General features: G+C 39.5%; 1 protein-coding gene across 1 annotated transcript in view; it reads left to right on the top strand.

Annotated features, from left to right (window-relative positions):
* Positions 1-3,657: 3,657 nt before the first annotated feature.
* usp9 (ubiquitin specific peptidase 9) overlaps positions 3,658-17,487 on the top strand; it is a 48,546-nt gene continuing 34,716 nt past the window's right edge. Inside the window, 4 exon segments of the mRNA XM_038721025.1 lie at positions 3,658-4,108; positions 9,681-9,949; positions 15,156-15,301; positions 16,536-16,615. Of these exon segments, the coding sequence (XP_038576953.1) occupies positions 9,848-9,949; positions 15,156-15,301; positions 16,536-16,615 (328 nt within the window). The 5' untranslated portion in view covers positions 3,658-4,108; positions 9,681-9,847.

Here is a 17,487-nt window from a genome sequence, read left to right on the forward strand (position 1 = left end):
TTGTTCTTTATGCTTCATTATGGATTTAATTTTTACAAATCAATTGACAATAAATGCCTGTTTTGTTCACTGTACTCAGACTAATACCTCTTTTATGAAATGTAAATGTTTATAGTAAAATATTATCATAGAAAATATGGTAAACTGGTGTTTAAATTTGCAGTAATACTCCACAGTAATGTTTCTGTCTATATTTTACCACAAACAGATGAGTGACAGGCCTCTGACTGTCTGATCAGAATAAATATGTATGGGTTACAAAGCATGATGAATGGTATCATTATCACTGCCTAACAATACAAATGTTAGGTGATTGGTTTTGATATCGACATAATGGTATGTTTGTATTTTGTGATAATGTAATTTAGTCGGAATCTTCCAAAAGTGCGGACACACAAAAAAATGTAGCAGTTTCTAGAGTATTGATGGGTGTTAGAAACACACACCTTCATAAGAAGTTCATTACACCCCCACATGACCTGACTGGGTGACAAGTCATAGAGATACAGTAACAGTGCTGCTCTTTCCCTGACAAACAAAAGGAGGTTTTGTTGTTTGAGAATTAATTACAAAATACTACATATTACAAAATGTTGACAGAGGCACTATATGGTAGGATACACCTGTAGTAAACTCAAGTCAAGTTTGTTTATATAGCCCAATGTCACAAATTTGCCTTACGGGGCTTTACAAGCATATATTATTTCTTTAGGCCACAGTTTTAAAATTAGTATTGTTCTGTATGCTTCTTTGTGGATTTAATTTGTACAAATCAGTTGACAAAAACGTCTGTTTTGTTCACTGTACTAATTGCTCATAGCAAAATATTCTCATATAAAATACAATATACAAATTTGCAGTAATACTCCAGAATATTAATATATGCTGTGCAGAAAAAAAAACATGGTATCAAACTTACACTCCCAAAACAATTACAGTAGAAAAGATATACTCAAAAACACTATTACAGTACCATACCATAAACCACATTTACAGAGCAGTTGTACTTTAAAACACACTTAGCCTATTGTAAAGCTGTTTGACTGTAAAACAATATGAAATTAAAGGTGCTGTAAACATGTAATGGAAGAAACCACAGGAAGAGCAACAGATGTAAAGACATGCTAAAGGTGTCATGTGCACACAAACATAGTAAAATTATAGACAATCAGGTTGACAAATTTAGAGATAGATTGTAACCATAAATGAGGAATATGGACGTCAAGCAGCTTCCAGGATAGGACCTGACCCATGATGGTGTGTTATCTTGCTCAGGCCTACCTTGAAAAGAGACGCTTGGGTTAAAGTGTTATATATATATATATATATATATATATATATATGATTTTAGCTTCTACCAGTGGTTTTCTTAGAGGTCAAAGTTTATCTGTATTTCAATTTACTGCTCTCCCCACCTACAGGCAGCGAAGCCCATTCTCAGAAGAACCACTTTGTGAAAAAGGGTTCATTAAAATAATTTGTATTTCATTTAAGTCAGGGAGCTCATACTTAAGACTAAAGCACAGTCAGAGCACAAAGAACCTACTGTAGTGCAGAAGGGAAGAGACTTCACTGGATTACTCTATAGTTACTATTGAACTTCTTTTTGCTGTCTCATCAGAGATGTAATCAGATCAGTTGTCTTCCTGTTTAGAATTTCATCTAATCCTTCTCTGTCGAATATCCATTATAAAGAGCTGTAGAGAACACCCTATGTAGAAACATGAAATACATGCATTACATACATTTGCAGCGAGTCAAATTAGTTTACTCTCACGACTTCCTTTGCCTCATTTTGCAGATAAGTATCATATTTGACCTTAGTGGTTTATTCGGTCAAGATTATTATGTTTTAGGAACATTGCATAAATAAGCCCAAAGATGTCACTTTTAGCAGATATATGAAGCCAGCAATGTTACAGATTCATGTCTGAAAGGGTTTATATTGTTCCCATATAGGCACCCACCACCTTTAGGGCTTTTAAGGGTGCAGGAGTATTGTGCATTTATGTACACAGAGGCACACAATGCATTGGGTATGGCAGAAAAGGCTGTAGAAAATAGAGAATCTAACATTTGAACCACTTTACATTGTAATAGAATCAAAACAAATACCTTGCAGTAAATACCATATCTGTAAATCTCGAATTTGTGATTGCTTAAGGTGTCAATCCACCTCCACGAAGTTAGAGCCTTTAGTTTGTGGTGTTGTATCTTAGAATAATTAACCTTAATCCAGCTCCATTGGATCATTATTTGGCTGCCCACAATCTCAACTACAAACCAAAAATGTCAAATTAAATTGTGTTTATTGCAGGGCTATTTTATATGACACTGCACTGTGCAGTTGTTTCTATTTTTCTGGTCACCTAGTGAATTTTCAATAATGTACATTCAATACTGTCGAGCAACTGAGTGACTAGAGTGCATACATTAGTAAAAGTTAGTCATGAGTTCTTTATATTTTAGGCACTTGGCTGACTCTCATCCAAAGCCATTAACTGTGCATTGATAAGGAGTTTGGTGTCTTGTTAAGGATGTGGGAACAAACCTGTGAGATTAGCTCCCTGTTTATTACAGATGGTCACAGAAAGCGGAATTTGTTGTGTGAAATACCTTACAAACCTAATGGAACCACATGACCCTAGCTATAATCAAGACTATATCACCACCTGGGCAAAGCAGGCAACTGCCCTGGGGCCCCAGACCCCCAAGACCCCTAAAAAACCAAGCTCACAGTCTGGCAATTGATAATTATTACTATAATAACTGTAAGTAATAGCAATGTGCAGTGGAAGAATAGGAACAAAATGTTTTACTGAAAACACTGTAACTTTGGATTTTACAGAATCAGTTTGACTTGTATATAGATGCTGTTTGTTCTTGGTTATTGTTGCTTTTTGTGTATATTTACATACACACATTCCCGACATCTATCTTTGTTAAGCTTTGTTGTCCTTGTTTTAAGATGTAGGTTTATGTCTATTTCTATCTTCCTGTAAAATTTTCTTGTTACGTTAAGTTAAATTCCTTGCATGAGTATATACACACATTTGACCCTTTTTTATACAGTCTATGATTTGGCCAATAAATCTGATTCTTATATCCCCAGTACTAATCCACCTTGGGTTGCTAAAGCCTCTCTCACATACGCATCAGATACCCTTTTTAATGTATTTTACACAGAACAGACTGTGGATTGTGTCCCAAATCCCTCACATTGGAATCACCTTAAGAAAGGATCTCTTAGTGGCCAGTATGAACAAGAGGAATAATTGCAGCAAGAAAAACGTGTTTCAATGTTGAAATGGGCACCTAAAAACAAAAAGTGTGACCCCTATCCTTTAACCCCACCATGACCACAATCTTTCCCTAACATTAACCAAAGTGTTTTAGTTGCCTAGCCTGTTCCATAGGTAAATATTTTTTTTGCCATGAACACAACATTTCCATAGCCTAGGCTACTCAAAAACTTTTGGGTATACAGTGTACGTTTGAACTTTCCTGTGTTCTTTTACTTTCAATTTTTATGACATTACTTATTCATTTATGACCACCCCGTGCGATAGGAGGCGATGTAGTCAAGTGCGTCAGGTTGCTCGATTTTTACGGTTTTAATCAAACTACGGATTGCAGATCCTTGCCGGAGCCGGAGTCCCTTATCAGAATTGAGAGGGGTTTTCGACCCTTTCCATTCAGCGGGTGTTGTGCTTGCTGATCTGACCACGGTGCAAGCTAGCTCATAGACAACGCTGACTGTTGGGAGTTCACATAGTCGTCTGGCCTGTTTTTTTACTGAGCAGCATTTGTGTCCGACTGCGCTTCCGCCATGTTGAACTGAGTCAAGTTGTGAGTGACTGCTGGGACCGAAGTGACAAGCCCCAGAAATCGGACTAGATAGAGTTAGGGGGCTGTTACCGCGCCGGTGACGCAGGAAAAACACCCAGAAGCAGAGGAAAAAACGTAGGAATTAGATCTTTCTAGTAACAGGTTTGGGTCCTGCGAAACTGTCACATATTTAGGCCACGTTTATGTAATATACGACGACACCATCGTTCAAGGCTGGACGTAGCCCGTGAATAGAGGGGGAAGTCATATCAAATTCCTGGTGAGTTGTTAGCTAACTAGCTTGGTACGCTGGCTGGTGATTGTTAGCTGGCTAGTATTAGCGTCAGCTGGTGGTGGTGGATGCAAGGTAACGATACTGCATTTTGGGTTATTTGTGTAACTCAGCTGCGGGCTGTTTTTTTCTCTGTTAGCTCCTGCTTATTGAATATTTGACAGTGTCATCGCGATTAATTTGCAATTCATGGTTTTAACGGTAGTGTAGTCTGATTAGCTTACTGAAGCCAAGCTAGCGCTAGCTACCCCGCAAATGGTTCTCGACACTGTCTACAGACCGAGAAGGACTATTTCCTTTAAACGTCTCATGTTTACAAGTTATTGAATTTTGGTTATCCTCCACTCACAATTCATATACTTCATTAATACTAGCATCACCAAAAGCACACTGCTGTTAACATTTTGTTACACTTGGGCTTCCAATGTGTTATTTTCGATTTGTTTAAGCTAAGTTATAACTTAGCGTTAGACGGTACAGGTCTGAACACTCAGTTACATTGCAGGAAATAGACGACTCCCCTGTCACTAACATATTTTACGTTATCTAAGATTGCTAGCCAGGCTAACTTATTTTGAACGCTAAAGACTGCAAAGTGACGTTAAGCTTAACCACAGTGTGATGATTTTATAGACTAGTTGTCGAGTCATATCAGCAAGCCGCTTGTCAAAATAGAAACGTTACCTAGCTGCACCTTTCGGATATTCACTCGCACGTAAGCTAACGGCTAGCTAATATTAACTGTTTATCTAGATTGCTCCTCGTTAGCATGCTAGCACGGCCGATGCTCATTGTAAATGGCGTTACAGGAACATGGTTGGTTCAACAATAACGCCAGGGGAAAGTGATGTTAGACCGATAATGGTTTTTAGTTATTAATCAAACTCTCTGTTTGCTGAAGCTCATCCGTTGTGTAGCAAAGGTTTGCTGGACAATTATAATGTCAGGCCCGACCGAATAACGAGGCCTTCATGTCTCAGCGCAATGGGCTTTGGACGACAAGGCCGTCGCTGCTCTGCTGCTGCCTGGGCGGATCGCCTTGCAGGCTAACCTAATGTTAGTTGCCGCAGCTAGCAGCAGGCGTTAACCACCTAAACCACCAGCTGTTAACGGTTGTTGACGGCCCTAGTTTGTAATGATAGTTACGTAATGTCACTGTGTACTTTATGTGCACCTGGGCTGTCTAATTCTGAAGATATCCCAAGGTAACTCACATAATGTTAAATGACTGAAACATCCGTCAATAAGAGATTTTTTTTTATTTTACGCTAACGTTTCAACGCCGGTTCAGTCCAAAAAGGCCGCATTTGTATTTAGCTTAGTGGCTATCGTTGCCGTGTGTGTTTGTCACTTTTTTGACACTATACATAGCACACAACAGTGTGTTTTTGTGCGTCAGGAAAGTAACCCACCCCATTAGTAGATGGGTAGCGACTGAGTGGTTTCGCTGATGGTGGCTTTAGATACGTGAAATGACATTTGGTTCTCTGCAAGCCAAACACACTCGCCAGATTTCCCCTGTAATAATGTACTGTAATGTAACGACAACTGCAATGGCAGATGCTGAAGCAGATGTCACTGGCCACCTGTAAAATAGGAAATAATCTAGTTTCAGTACCCTTAAACTAAGAAAACACTGTAACAGTAGATAAGCCAAACATAGGTTTCAACAGTTTCACCCTATTCAACTTAATGACTGCTCACTAAAATGATTTATGGTCACAAATCATCCACTTTAGTACACCCTTGTTAACTTGCTGTAAGGCACATGAAAAACAGACTGTTGGTTTTAGCTGTAACGTTAACAGCAGCAGCAGTTATGTTTTTAATGACTATGGGTTGTCTTGTTTGTATCGCATTTTTGTAAAATGTGCATCAACCTTTATACATTAATTGTATTCTTATTTGGTGTCATTTGTTGATCTGGTAAACTATTGGTGTTGCTGGGCAGAATACCGAGTGGAGATTGGCTTATAGAAAGTAAGAGACATTGAGATTAAAATCACCCGTTGACTGATGTCCTTTCAGCTTAATTTTACAGAGGGTCAGACTTTATAATGTGATTTTCAACTTCACTGAACCTTTCATCTGTTTGAAGAGCATAGAGGATGTCTTGATTTTTTTCTTCTTTTTTTTCTATTAATTTGAAAGACATATTCCTGTTCCCTTCCTTTATGATGCCCTGCACCTTATTGACTCTGATCACAGGTATTGCAGGCTTCATTGCCAGTCTGTAAAAACTTATGACCCTTTCACAGATTGAATTGTAAAAATACATTCAAATCAGGCTATATTCTGGGTCAGAGTCAATGCGAAGTGTTAATTTTAACAACAAGAAGACCGAAAGGTGTGGTGCGTATTGCCTAGACAGAGGTGCATAATGTAATTGGCATTCAGCATATTAAATCTTATCCTGGGACACTGACTTTTCATCTGGCTATGGCAGATTTTTAACAGTTGTGGTTTGATTGTTGTCCAGCAGTAAGTCTTTGTAAGGAACAGGATCTACTAAATAACCCCCTAATAGCTTATTTTCTGATATTAGTATTATACTTCAGCTTTTCTGCTGCTGATGTGAAGGCATGTGTGTGCTTATGTATTTGTCTATTCTATTATTGTACAGTTATCCTGGCCAAAAATATATCTTTATTCATGTGGCTGCCACTTTTTTAAAACATTAACAGATTATATTAGTTTTATTTCTGCACATTTTTGGATGCTGAAAAAAAGCTTTCCATCAAATTGTATTTAAAAGTTGTCTGTAAGCTGAGTTTTGAAAACTTAACATTGTATTTGGATTTATTGTTGGTCAGACAGTCTAGTGCTAGACATTTATAGGGAAATTCCAGTGTCATAAGGCTGTATCTTATCATTTTCCTAGTTTTGTTGATTTATCCCTATTAGTAATTACATACCACTCACTAAAGTTAATTGCTAAGATTTGGGAATGCTGTGACATTGGCAAAAAAATAATTATTTTGTTTTATTTTTTTGTTATGCTTTTATTTGGCCGTCACAGTGTAGAGAGAGACAGACACTGTATGATTCGCAACAAAAGTCTGCTGGCTGCAATCGAACCATATCAGTCGTAGTGATATAGTACGCTCCTTAATCATTAGGCTAATGCGGTGTTCCGATCATGCAGGTTTTAAACAAACCTCCAGACTAGACAAACATATTTGGAATACAAATTGAGTGCAAACGTCCAACTTCCTGGTGTAACTTTGACCTGCCATACTTAGCCCAGATGCACAGTTTTTTCTATGCAATGAGGGACTAATACTAACTATACAGGTTTTGTGACCAAATGAACTGGTTTAAAGGTTAGAATCTGGCCAAACTGCCAGCTTGTTTGAAACAGTCTGATCTTCTATGGCCCTATCTGACAGAAGCATGTAGCAATATCACCATGCTCCCATATCTTAGCAATTAATTTGGCGAGCACAATCTATAAAAATAATGGCCAAAACAACAAAAATAAGACCCAGGTTGCAATCAACAGAACTGGCGAAAACTAAGGTATTCAGAGAAAGAATGACCGTGTTCAGAGACTGTTCCAGGTGTCTTGTTAAAAAAGGTGGTAATTATTACTCTTAAAATAACACATAGTTTATAACTAAGGATACATCAGTTGAGCAGGTGGTAATCAGAATTTGAAAAAAATGCATTCTTTTTTCAATATGCCAGTGCGAAAAAATAAATATAAAACACTGTTCTCACTTTGAAATCCATCATGGCTGCCCTATCGCCACTCTACAGATGAGTCTGTATGTTCACATCTACCCTTGTACAGATTTATGATGGCGATGGTGGGACTTCAGATGGATTCAAGCACAGTATCTTCTGCCCCCGACTACAAATTTTCCTTGTCGACCAGCCGTCATACGATTATAATATTATTTTAATTATCTTAGACAATAGTTTAAGTCCCAGAGCTGAGAAAGAATGTTATAAGTAATATTGTTAACACTGTGCTACATTACAGAGAAATAGAAACAACAGGTGGTTAGTCGGAAAACCCAGCAAGGAGACTGAACATTTAGTTAATTTATTTCAAGTTTCAACACAGTATAACATCGCACAAGTCTCATTGTTCAAAACATGGGAATAAGTAACTTCACAAAAACAAATACTCACAGACCTCTCAACACGATAGATGGTGTATACTTTAAATTAACTCCCTACAAGCTCACTCCTCTCCAGTTTCACGCCTCTCCTGTTCCCGCCTGAACCCACCGTGACCCAGTCCTGGTCAGAGCCGCTGTAAGTCACCTCGGTACTGTATTCCCTGTCATCAGACTGGCCACTATTGGTCTTAGGGGCCTTAGTTTGGTCCCTGTACGGGTTCACTGGGAGGCTGCTGAGCCCAGTTTCGTTGCCTGCTTGGCTCTGCTTCTGGTGATCGTTCCGGCACCACTCCCTGGCAGCATTCTTGGCTCAGTCCCTCACCCCGGGCCTGAAAACTTCTTCCTACCGGCGGTCCAACGCTCCTGTGCTAGTGGCGTAAACAAATACAAACCATCTCCGGTACTCGAAGCTCCCAGTCCGGGTAGAGTTGGCTAATAGGACTGCTAACTAGCAGTAGTGCCGTGGATGTATAAGAACAGTCTCTGATCATGGATGTGTCTCTGATAATACATCCATGAGCAGTGTGCGCTGGTAGGTGAGAAAAGGTCTGTGCAAACGTCCCCAGATACTTTTGCCCTGGCCCTAACGACAAGGCGCAGCTCCTGAACCGAGTTTGAGGTTGTTGGGTTTTTTAAATCTGCGACAAACTGATCAATGAAAACTTGCTCGACTGAGACTCTTCTCAACAACGGTTTAGTCGACTATGAGGGGGCAGCCCTAATCCTCTGAAAGCTTAGTTCAAAGCGACTGTTTGGGGGCCTGTGTTAGCACGATGCAACACAATTTCAGAGTTTAACTGAAACTACACTTATGATTCTTATCAGAGTTTAATTTGTCTCTAGTTTTGACCAAAGTGTTAAAGCATCTCATCCAGTTTTGCAGTGAGACATTTGGGGCAGCATTATTATTGTAAGACTAGCGGTGGTGGTTGTGACACCCGGCACTGCAGCGTTGTCTCCTGGTTGGCAGTTTTACTTGATGTCTGAAAGAGATGTAAAATGTCAGTTATATCATCCGACCTTCTATGCCTCTATGTATTCATTTGGAAAAGTGTGGAGGACATATCAAGAATTGTAAAGATTGTAAGATGCTGACTTTGTTAGGTGTAATTAAGATGTAATGAGTTGGAAAGAAATCTTTGATTGGTGCCGGATATTCTAAATCTAATTTAAATCAGTGATCCGTATCAGCCCTCCAAAGCATGCCTGGAGCATCCTAATTCATAACATCTAGTTGGTCACTGAACACAGGGCTTTTGTTTTGAGCTTGTGAGAGAAAGTGGTTAACTACCAAGCACATCCCAATTCAGAACAAGTTTATTTAGATACTCATTTCTGCAGTACAAGATGAACACCACCTATCCTGTTTTGCTTACAAGTAACTTAACCAGCCTGTTGATGTTTCTGACCTTTACCCCTCTTCCCTGCTCCAGGTTATGCAATGGTCTCAGCGGCACATCCAGATCTCCAGGTGCTTGTGTCCCTCTCTCGTGTGTTCGGGCTCTCTTCCCTCTGCTCCACAGCTGAGGTGGCTGTGATTTCCCTCCTGGCCAGCGCTCCCTAAGAGGCCAAGATTGCCAAGATCTGCCCTGTGGCGAGCATGACGGCCACCACGCGTGGCTCTCCGGTGGGAGGTAATGACACTCAGGGCCAGGGCCAGGCACCTGATGCTCAGAGCCAACCCCCACTGCCACAGAACCAGGTCAGCATCATCTTTTCAACTAATACTCATTAGACCTGTCCTTACTGTCTTTTAATACACCCATCATATTTTGATCTTGTTTCCCTTTTGCTTGCTACTGCTTTCATCCAATTATGTTGTATTTTAAATGACTGCGCTTTAAACTTCCTCTCTGACATTAAACACATGTAATTAAATTAACCCATGAAGAGAGAAGGAACAGAGTGTGTTTTGACATCTCTCTTTTTGTTAGTCCAGACACTGCAGCACAGTTCTTTTTAAAACAGATATTTTTCGTACCTAACCACACACAAATGCCAAAGGGAACCAAAAGGGAGGGGAGGAGGGAGCGGAAAAGAGAGTGAAGGCGAGGCATCAATGAACAGAGCCTCCTGAGTGATGGATAAAGGATGTGTGTGTGTCTTTGTGCGTGTGCATGTGCAGGCCTGTGTTGGTTAGAGATGAGACGTGAGAGGCAAGCTGCCTATGTAGGTCAGCCAAGCAGAAGGAGTCTTCACCACACACCCCCACATTTCATATTTCTCAGTTATGTATCTCTCTTGACTATGTGTATCCCTCTTTTACTCTCCCATACACAGCTGCTCACACCACCACTGATGTTAATACTCAGTCGTTAGATGAGGAAAAAAATGAAGCATGGAACGGTCTTATTGGTGCTGAAAAGCACATACCTACGTTTGTTTCTCAAACACTCTTCCTTCCAGAGTTTCTGTTTGACAGCACCATAACAGAGATACACCCACATACTAACACATTTATACTTCTGAAACAACCACATCAACCCTCACTTTTTGGTTTCCTCTAGGTAGATAAGGATGAAAAGAGCACACGCTGTAAGCCAAACACTATGTGTATAATGGCTTGTTTAAAGGCCTTTTAGGAGAGACACCTGCTTCTTTATACTGTTGTGCATATACACTTAGTGATTACAACAATAGAAACCCTGCCCTCACACAAGCAGTGGGCCTTGCCTTTCCATTGCTACAGTGAGGAAAATAAGTATTTGAACACCCTGCTATTTTGCAAGTTCTCCCACTTAGAAATCATGGAGGGGTCTGAAATTGTCATCGTAGGTGCATGTCCACTGTGAGAGACATAATCTAAAAAAAAATAATCTAGAAATCACAATGTATGATTTTTTAACTATTTATTTGTATGATACAGCTGCAAATAAGTATTTGAACACCTGTCTATCAGCTAGAATTCTGACTCTCAAAGACCTGTTAGTCTGCCTTCAAAATGTCCACCTCCACTCCATTTATTATCCTAAATTAGATGCACCTGTTTGAGGTCGTTAGCTGCATAAAGACACCTGTCCACCCCATACAATCAGTAAGAATCCAACTACTAACATGGCCAAGACCAAAGAGCTGTCCAAAGACACTAGAGACAAAATTGTACACCTCCACAAGGCTGGAAAGGGCTACGGGGAAATTGCCAAGCAGCTTGGTGAAAAAAGGTCCACTGTTGGAGCAATCATTAGAAAATGGAAGAAGCTAAACATGACTGTCAATCTCCCTCGGACTGGGGCTCCATGCAAGATCTCACCTCGTGGGGTCTCAATGATCCTAAGAAAGGTGAGAAATCAGCCCAGAACTACACGGGAGGAGATGGTCAATGACCTGAAAAGAGCTGGGACCACCGTTTCCAAGGTTACTGTTGGTAATACATGGTTTGAAATCATGCATGGCACGGAAGGTTCCCCTGCTTAAACCAGCACATGTCCAGGCCCGTCTTCAGTTTGCCAATGACCATTTGGATGATCCAGAGGAGTCATGGGAGAAAGTCATGTGGTCAGATGAGACCAACATAGAACTTTTTGGTCATAATTCCACTAACCGTGTTTGGAGGAAGAAGAATGATGAGTACCATCCCAAGAACACCATCCCTACTGTGAAGCATGGGGGTGGTAGCATCATGCTTTGGGGGTGTTTTTCTGCACATGGGACAGGGCAACTGCACTGTATTAAGGAGAGGATGACCGGGGCCATGTATTGCGAGATTTTGGGGAACAACCTCCTTCCCTCAGTTAGAGCATTGAAGATGGGTCGAGGCCGGGTCTTCCAACATGACAATGACCCGAAGCACACAGCCAGGATAACCAAGGAGTGGCTCTGTAAGAAGCATATCAAGGTTCTGGCGTGGCCTAGCCAGTCTCCAGACCTAAACCCAATACAGAATCTTTGGAGGGAGCACAAACTCCGTGTTTCTCAGCGACAGCCCAGAAACCTGACTGATCTAGAGAAGATCTGTGTGGAGGAGTGGGCCAAAATCCCTCCTGCAGTGTGTGCAAACCTGGTGAAAAACTACAGGAAACGTTTGACCTCTGTAGTTGCAAACAAAGGCTACTGTACCAAATATTAACATTGATTTTCTCAGGTGTTCAAATACTTATTTGCAGCTGTATCATACAAATAAATAGTTAAAAAATCATACATTGTGATTTCTGGATTTTTTTTTTTTTTAGATTATGTCTCTCACAGTGGACATGCACCTACGATGACAATTTCAGACCCCTCTATGATTTCTAAGTGGGAGAACTTGCAAAATAGCAGGGTGTTCAAATACTCATTTTCCTCACTGTATATGTCCCTATAGAAACAGGTGTATATAACAGCAGTTAGTCCCACTCTTGCTTTGCAGGTCAACAAGTCTGTTCAATCTACATTTTGCTCTTACAAAGTTTTTGATCAACAAAAACTGACTGAAAATTTAAAGGTGCTATGCAGTCAACTTTAATTATTTAATATATGCAAGAATACATAGGCATTAGTAAAATTATAGTAGTATATCTAGGGATGTAGTGGGGCAGACTGGTGCATTGAAATTGGTGCCCAGTCAGGCATTTTTGATCGATTGGTAACAGCTACATAAAGCAAGGCCTAGTTCTGATCCTTTGTTTGCTTTGGGTTTACTAATGATCAGAAATGCTCCAATAAAACACTGCAAGTGTACAGCCTAGTTAGCTTCTGACCAGCACACAAATGAAATAAACAGCAGACTGCATTTTTAGTAAATGATAATATCGGTGAGTGTTGGTGAGCTAACAGGCAAACTGCTAGGTAGGGATGCACTAAATGTTCGGCCACTGAAATTAATTGGCCGAAAAAATTAAAAAAAGCACTTTCTTTGTTCGGTCAAAAGACCGAACAATTACATGTTGACATGTCGGCAGTGTGGAAGCATTTTAAAGTCTCTGAGAAAGATGCAAAAATCGCCTTTTGCAGACAACGTGCTGCAAAATTGTCTCCTAGCACATCCACTCCATTTGTGGCTGACTTCTTAGAAAAGGCTACAAACGGTCTGAACTGAGTGTTTCTGTCAGTTGTTTATGAGAAGGCGGTTAAGCTAGCCGCACCTACATTGGGAGTGCACACGTATTCAAGCCTTTATGGTAAATCCACTGAAACGGACCAGTGCGAGCTGACGGGCAGGTTAGCGACTTTATCCTGTCACTTTCTCTCTTTACAATGACAAGTGTTGCTGTATGAGAGTCCTACCTGAAGAGAGGCTGTGAAGTCTTCATGTTACGCGATACGAGAACCACACAAAACATTATTTATCAAATTGGGTCGAACTTGATGAATTTTGCACAAGGATACATATGTGACAACTCCGGTTTTCAAAATAAGGTGTCTATACAGGATGTAAATAAGATTAATTGGATTATATTCACAGAAAGTATAAAACATATTAAATGTGTGCATTAAAAGTAAATGGAAACATGTAATTTACTTTACTGGACCCTCTTGGGCCTCGGACCCACCCACCATAGTCTCTCTACATCCTGTGGGAAATACTGAGTAAAAAGCACATTTTGACTATTTAATTTATGCAATGGTTTAAAAAAAAAAAAAAGGCTAAATAAATGGAAAAGGTGTGAATGTACCTGTTCAGTATTCAGGAATTTTTTTCATTAAATTCGGTTTCGGCTTAGGCAAAGAATTTTCATTTCAGTGCATCCCCACTGCTAGGTTTTAAAAAATGGTTGCTTTGTCACCATTTCAGCTTTTCTTCATCAGGGATGATGCTGTGGCTTGAAAACTGCATATGAACGTGATGCTTGAGATCACTTTATATATTTATAGTCAAGTCATAGTAGGGTTGGGCGATCGTCTCTATTTTCATATTGTCTGATCATGGGATTTCATGGATTAGCGATCTAATTGCCAGGGGTGGTGTTACGTTGCAGGAAGTCAATGAAATGCCAGCATGGACTTATTAGCTTTAAGATAAACCACCAGAAACATTTGTAAATGCCATAGACTGTAAATAAAAAGGTAAATGCGCTGTACATTGTTTGCCACATAATTACCGTGTAACTGTGGCGGGGAGAAGGATGGTGCAGTCGATAGCAGCTATGTACAGCGTGTCCACCTAGACAACACAGCTGTATTCTAACGTTAACATATCCGTCTCCAACATTGACAGTGTTGCGTTAAGAAAAGGGATGGACTAACTTGTCAGAGTTAACTTTATTGCATTAGTTTTTCTATAAACACATGGCTCCGTTTCAGTGTGTTTGTGAGAGAGGGGGGAGCCAGCGAGCAAGCGGAGGTGCTGAGTGAAACTATGTGCTGCACGCAGCTCCACAATGCATTATGATTTTATTCATTGAATGGGAAAGACTGCGGTGTGGTGCAGATTTTAGAGACTGTTTTATGTCATCTTAGTTCTGATAGTGAGTTAGTTAAAATCACCTTAATATCGGGGTATGAAAAACCAATCGCGATCATCCCATCAGTTGTCGATAAGCGATCCAATCACCAATCTGAACAACCCAAAGTCATAGTTCATCATAAATGGGCACAAAATCAAAACATTGCTTGTCCTTGTGTTTGAGTGGTTTAATACTAAACTTTAAAAGCTTCACTCCACAACTAATAAGAAAATAATGATAATAAAGTGTCTCTGTTTTTTGTCTGTTCAACAGTTATCTAACTCTAACATCACCATAGACTTATAGTCTTGTTTATTACTAAAGATTGTTACATAAAAAGCAATCAGTAAAGTATTACTTCAATTTCAATTACATTTTGCACACTTTAATATTTTTCTGACAATGGATCTATACTAAATGTTTTTTTTTATTTTAAGGTACTTTTGTTTTTTGTACCTTGTCTGACATAGTATTACTGTCAGATTTCGGTTATATGATGAGGTCAGTAGGCATTCTTTGATTTTGATTTTCTTTTGATTTTCCTAGACATCATCTCCTAACTCATCTAATGAGAACTCTCCAGTGAGCCCACCAGATGAGCAGGGCCAGGGGGATGGGCCCCCTCAGCTGGAAGAGGAGGAGCCCGCCTTCCCTCACACTGACCTAGCCAAGCTGGATGACATGATCAACAGGTATTTACTCACATGCAGTCAGAGAGGCTGCATCCTTCGTCACTCCCTAATTCAGCACATAAACAGAACGTTGTCCATCTCATAAAACTGATCCTCTATAGCACTGTTAGTGGTTGAAAACTCCATTGGGTACCTCTTATGCGAGTTTCACTGCAGATTTGCAATTAAAGTGAAATTTAACCTTTTTATAGCAAAAATATCACAGTTTCACTGTATTGCGATTACAGCTCTAAAATGCATAATTTAGAGATGTATGGGTAAAAAAACAACTTCTTCCCTCTGAACACAAAATGTTTTATTTTTAAGCAACAACACATAGTGCTATGGCTAAGAAAAACATCTAATAATGCTATAAAAATCGATTTATTATGATTAGTTCAGTGTTGATGCACATATTCACATAAGGAGAGAGTGTGTGTCTATCACACTCACATCTGTTGTACAGACGTGATTCACAAAGGTCGAAGTATAAATTGGATACCAGCTAAATGTATTTATTGAACTAAAACCCAGAAATGTAGTACTCTGCTAATGCCTGCTCAATAAAGCAATGTGAGGGGTGAAACAAGTTGATGTTAGCTAGTTAAATAACCATGTTATCTGCCTCTGTAGCAAGTCAGTAGTATTTATTTCACTACTGCCAAACACACTTACTCTTAGCTTGTTGCAAATGTTCACTTCAAGATAGTGTTACCTTAAATTTAGCAAGAGCGACGGGTGGTGTTCCAGTAAATGGGGTGGTATTTGACGGTATAGCATATGGCAGACTTTGTCTTTTTAGCTGGGGAAAAATGTTCAGAGGTTCCCCTCTTTCGGCCATCCTACACATAGGCGACTGACTGCTCGCACCAACCGGGGGAGGAGTCATGTTACTCTCTACGCTGCGCACAACCTGCGGGATTCCTGCGCTTGCCGTCTTTGACAGACATAAAAAAAACAGCTGATATCGCAGCAATGGTATAACGGAATATTTTAGTCGTTTTGAAACCTTGACTTTTTCATACTGGTGGATACCTTGAAACCAGTAACCGGCCCATGCCTACTTGTGTCTTTCCAATGACTTTATGTGCCCCCATAAAATTTGCTTTACATTTAGTCAGAACACATCACAACAGTAAAAGGTAAGCAAGGTAAATTGAGCTCCTTTGGGTGCCCATAGACAGATTACCCATGCAATCCATGTTTTTTACACACACAGTGATTTCTCTGTTGATTTACATTTTTTTTCTTACAGGCCTCGTTGGGTTGTTCCAGTTTTGCCAAAAGGAGAGTTAGAAGTCCTCTTGGAAGCTGCTATAGACCTGAGTAAAAAAGGTAGGAATATACAGAATGTTCTTTTATGTCTGCAGAGCTGTATTTGTTGATCAACAAATCCTCACATTTTATAAACTAGACCTGACAAATGTTTACCCTTTGTGCTTGATAAATAACACGAAAATAGTGGGTGATTTATTTTCCGTCATTTTATGTCTACGTGATTTGCCCAACGAAACTTTGCAAAACATGTTTAATTCACAATGACCTATAACAATAAAGCAGAAAATATTTACATATGAAAGCCTTTTCCACCAAATTATTCCCTCTGTACTGAACCAAAAATACTTTACTTTTACTGTATCTGCACAAATTATAGTATTATGATACAAAAATAAATATTTTGTGAATAAGTGACCTTCTTCAGGTCTAGATTGTAGCACTACCCTGCCTATTATATCCAGACTGAAAAATACTGAGAAAACTTAAGATATAAAATGCTAAGTCCAGATATTCATCTTATTAGACTGATCAGGCCAAAAAAGTAACCACAATTTTGAAACCACGGCAGAATATCCCCTACCAGGGTTTTTCCTTGCATACAGAATTAAGAGGCGGCTGCCTCCATCAACAACCTCTCAACAAAACTCTGACTGGTATCTTCCTGGTGAACACTATTTTCTAATGAGAATTACACTTTGTGGATTTCTGTCATTTGTAACTGCAATTGCAGCTGATGTGGTGATGCAGAATGAAGAAAATACAGTTTAATTTCTTAACACAAGTTGAAACAGACATCTGTAGAACATGACAAATAATTTAAATTAGGAAGTAAAATAAACAAAATTTGTTATAAAATTATCTGTCTTATAAAACTCTCTTGTAGAGAGTATTACTTAAATAGAATTTTTTTTTTTTTCAAATGCTGAAGG

Source organism: Micropterus salmoides, unplaced genomic scaffold, assembly GCF_014851395.1.
Source record: "Micropterus salmoides isolate LMB-PRFRI ecotype aquatic unplaced genomic scaffold, ASM1485139v1 Ms_hic_scaffold_15, whole genome shotgun sequence".
NCBI classification, from domain to species: domain Eukaryota; kingdom Metazoa; phylum Chordata; class Actinopteri; order Centrarchiformes; family Centrarchidae; genus Micropterus; species Micropterus salmoides.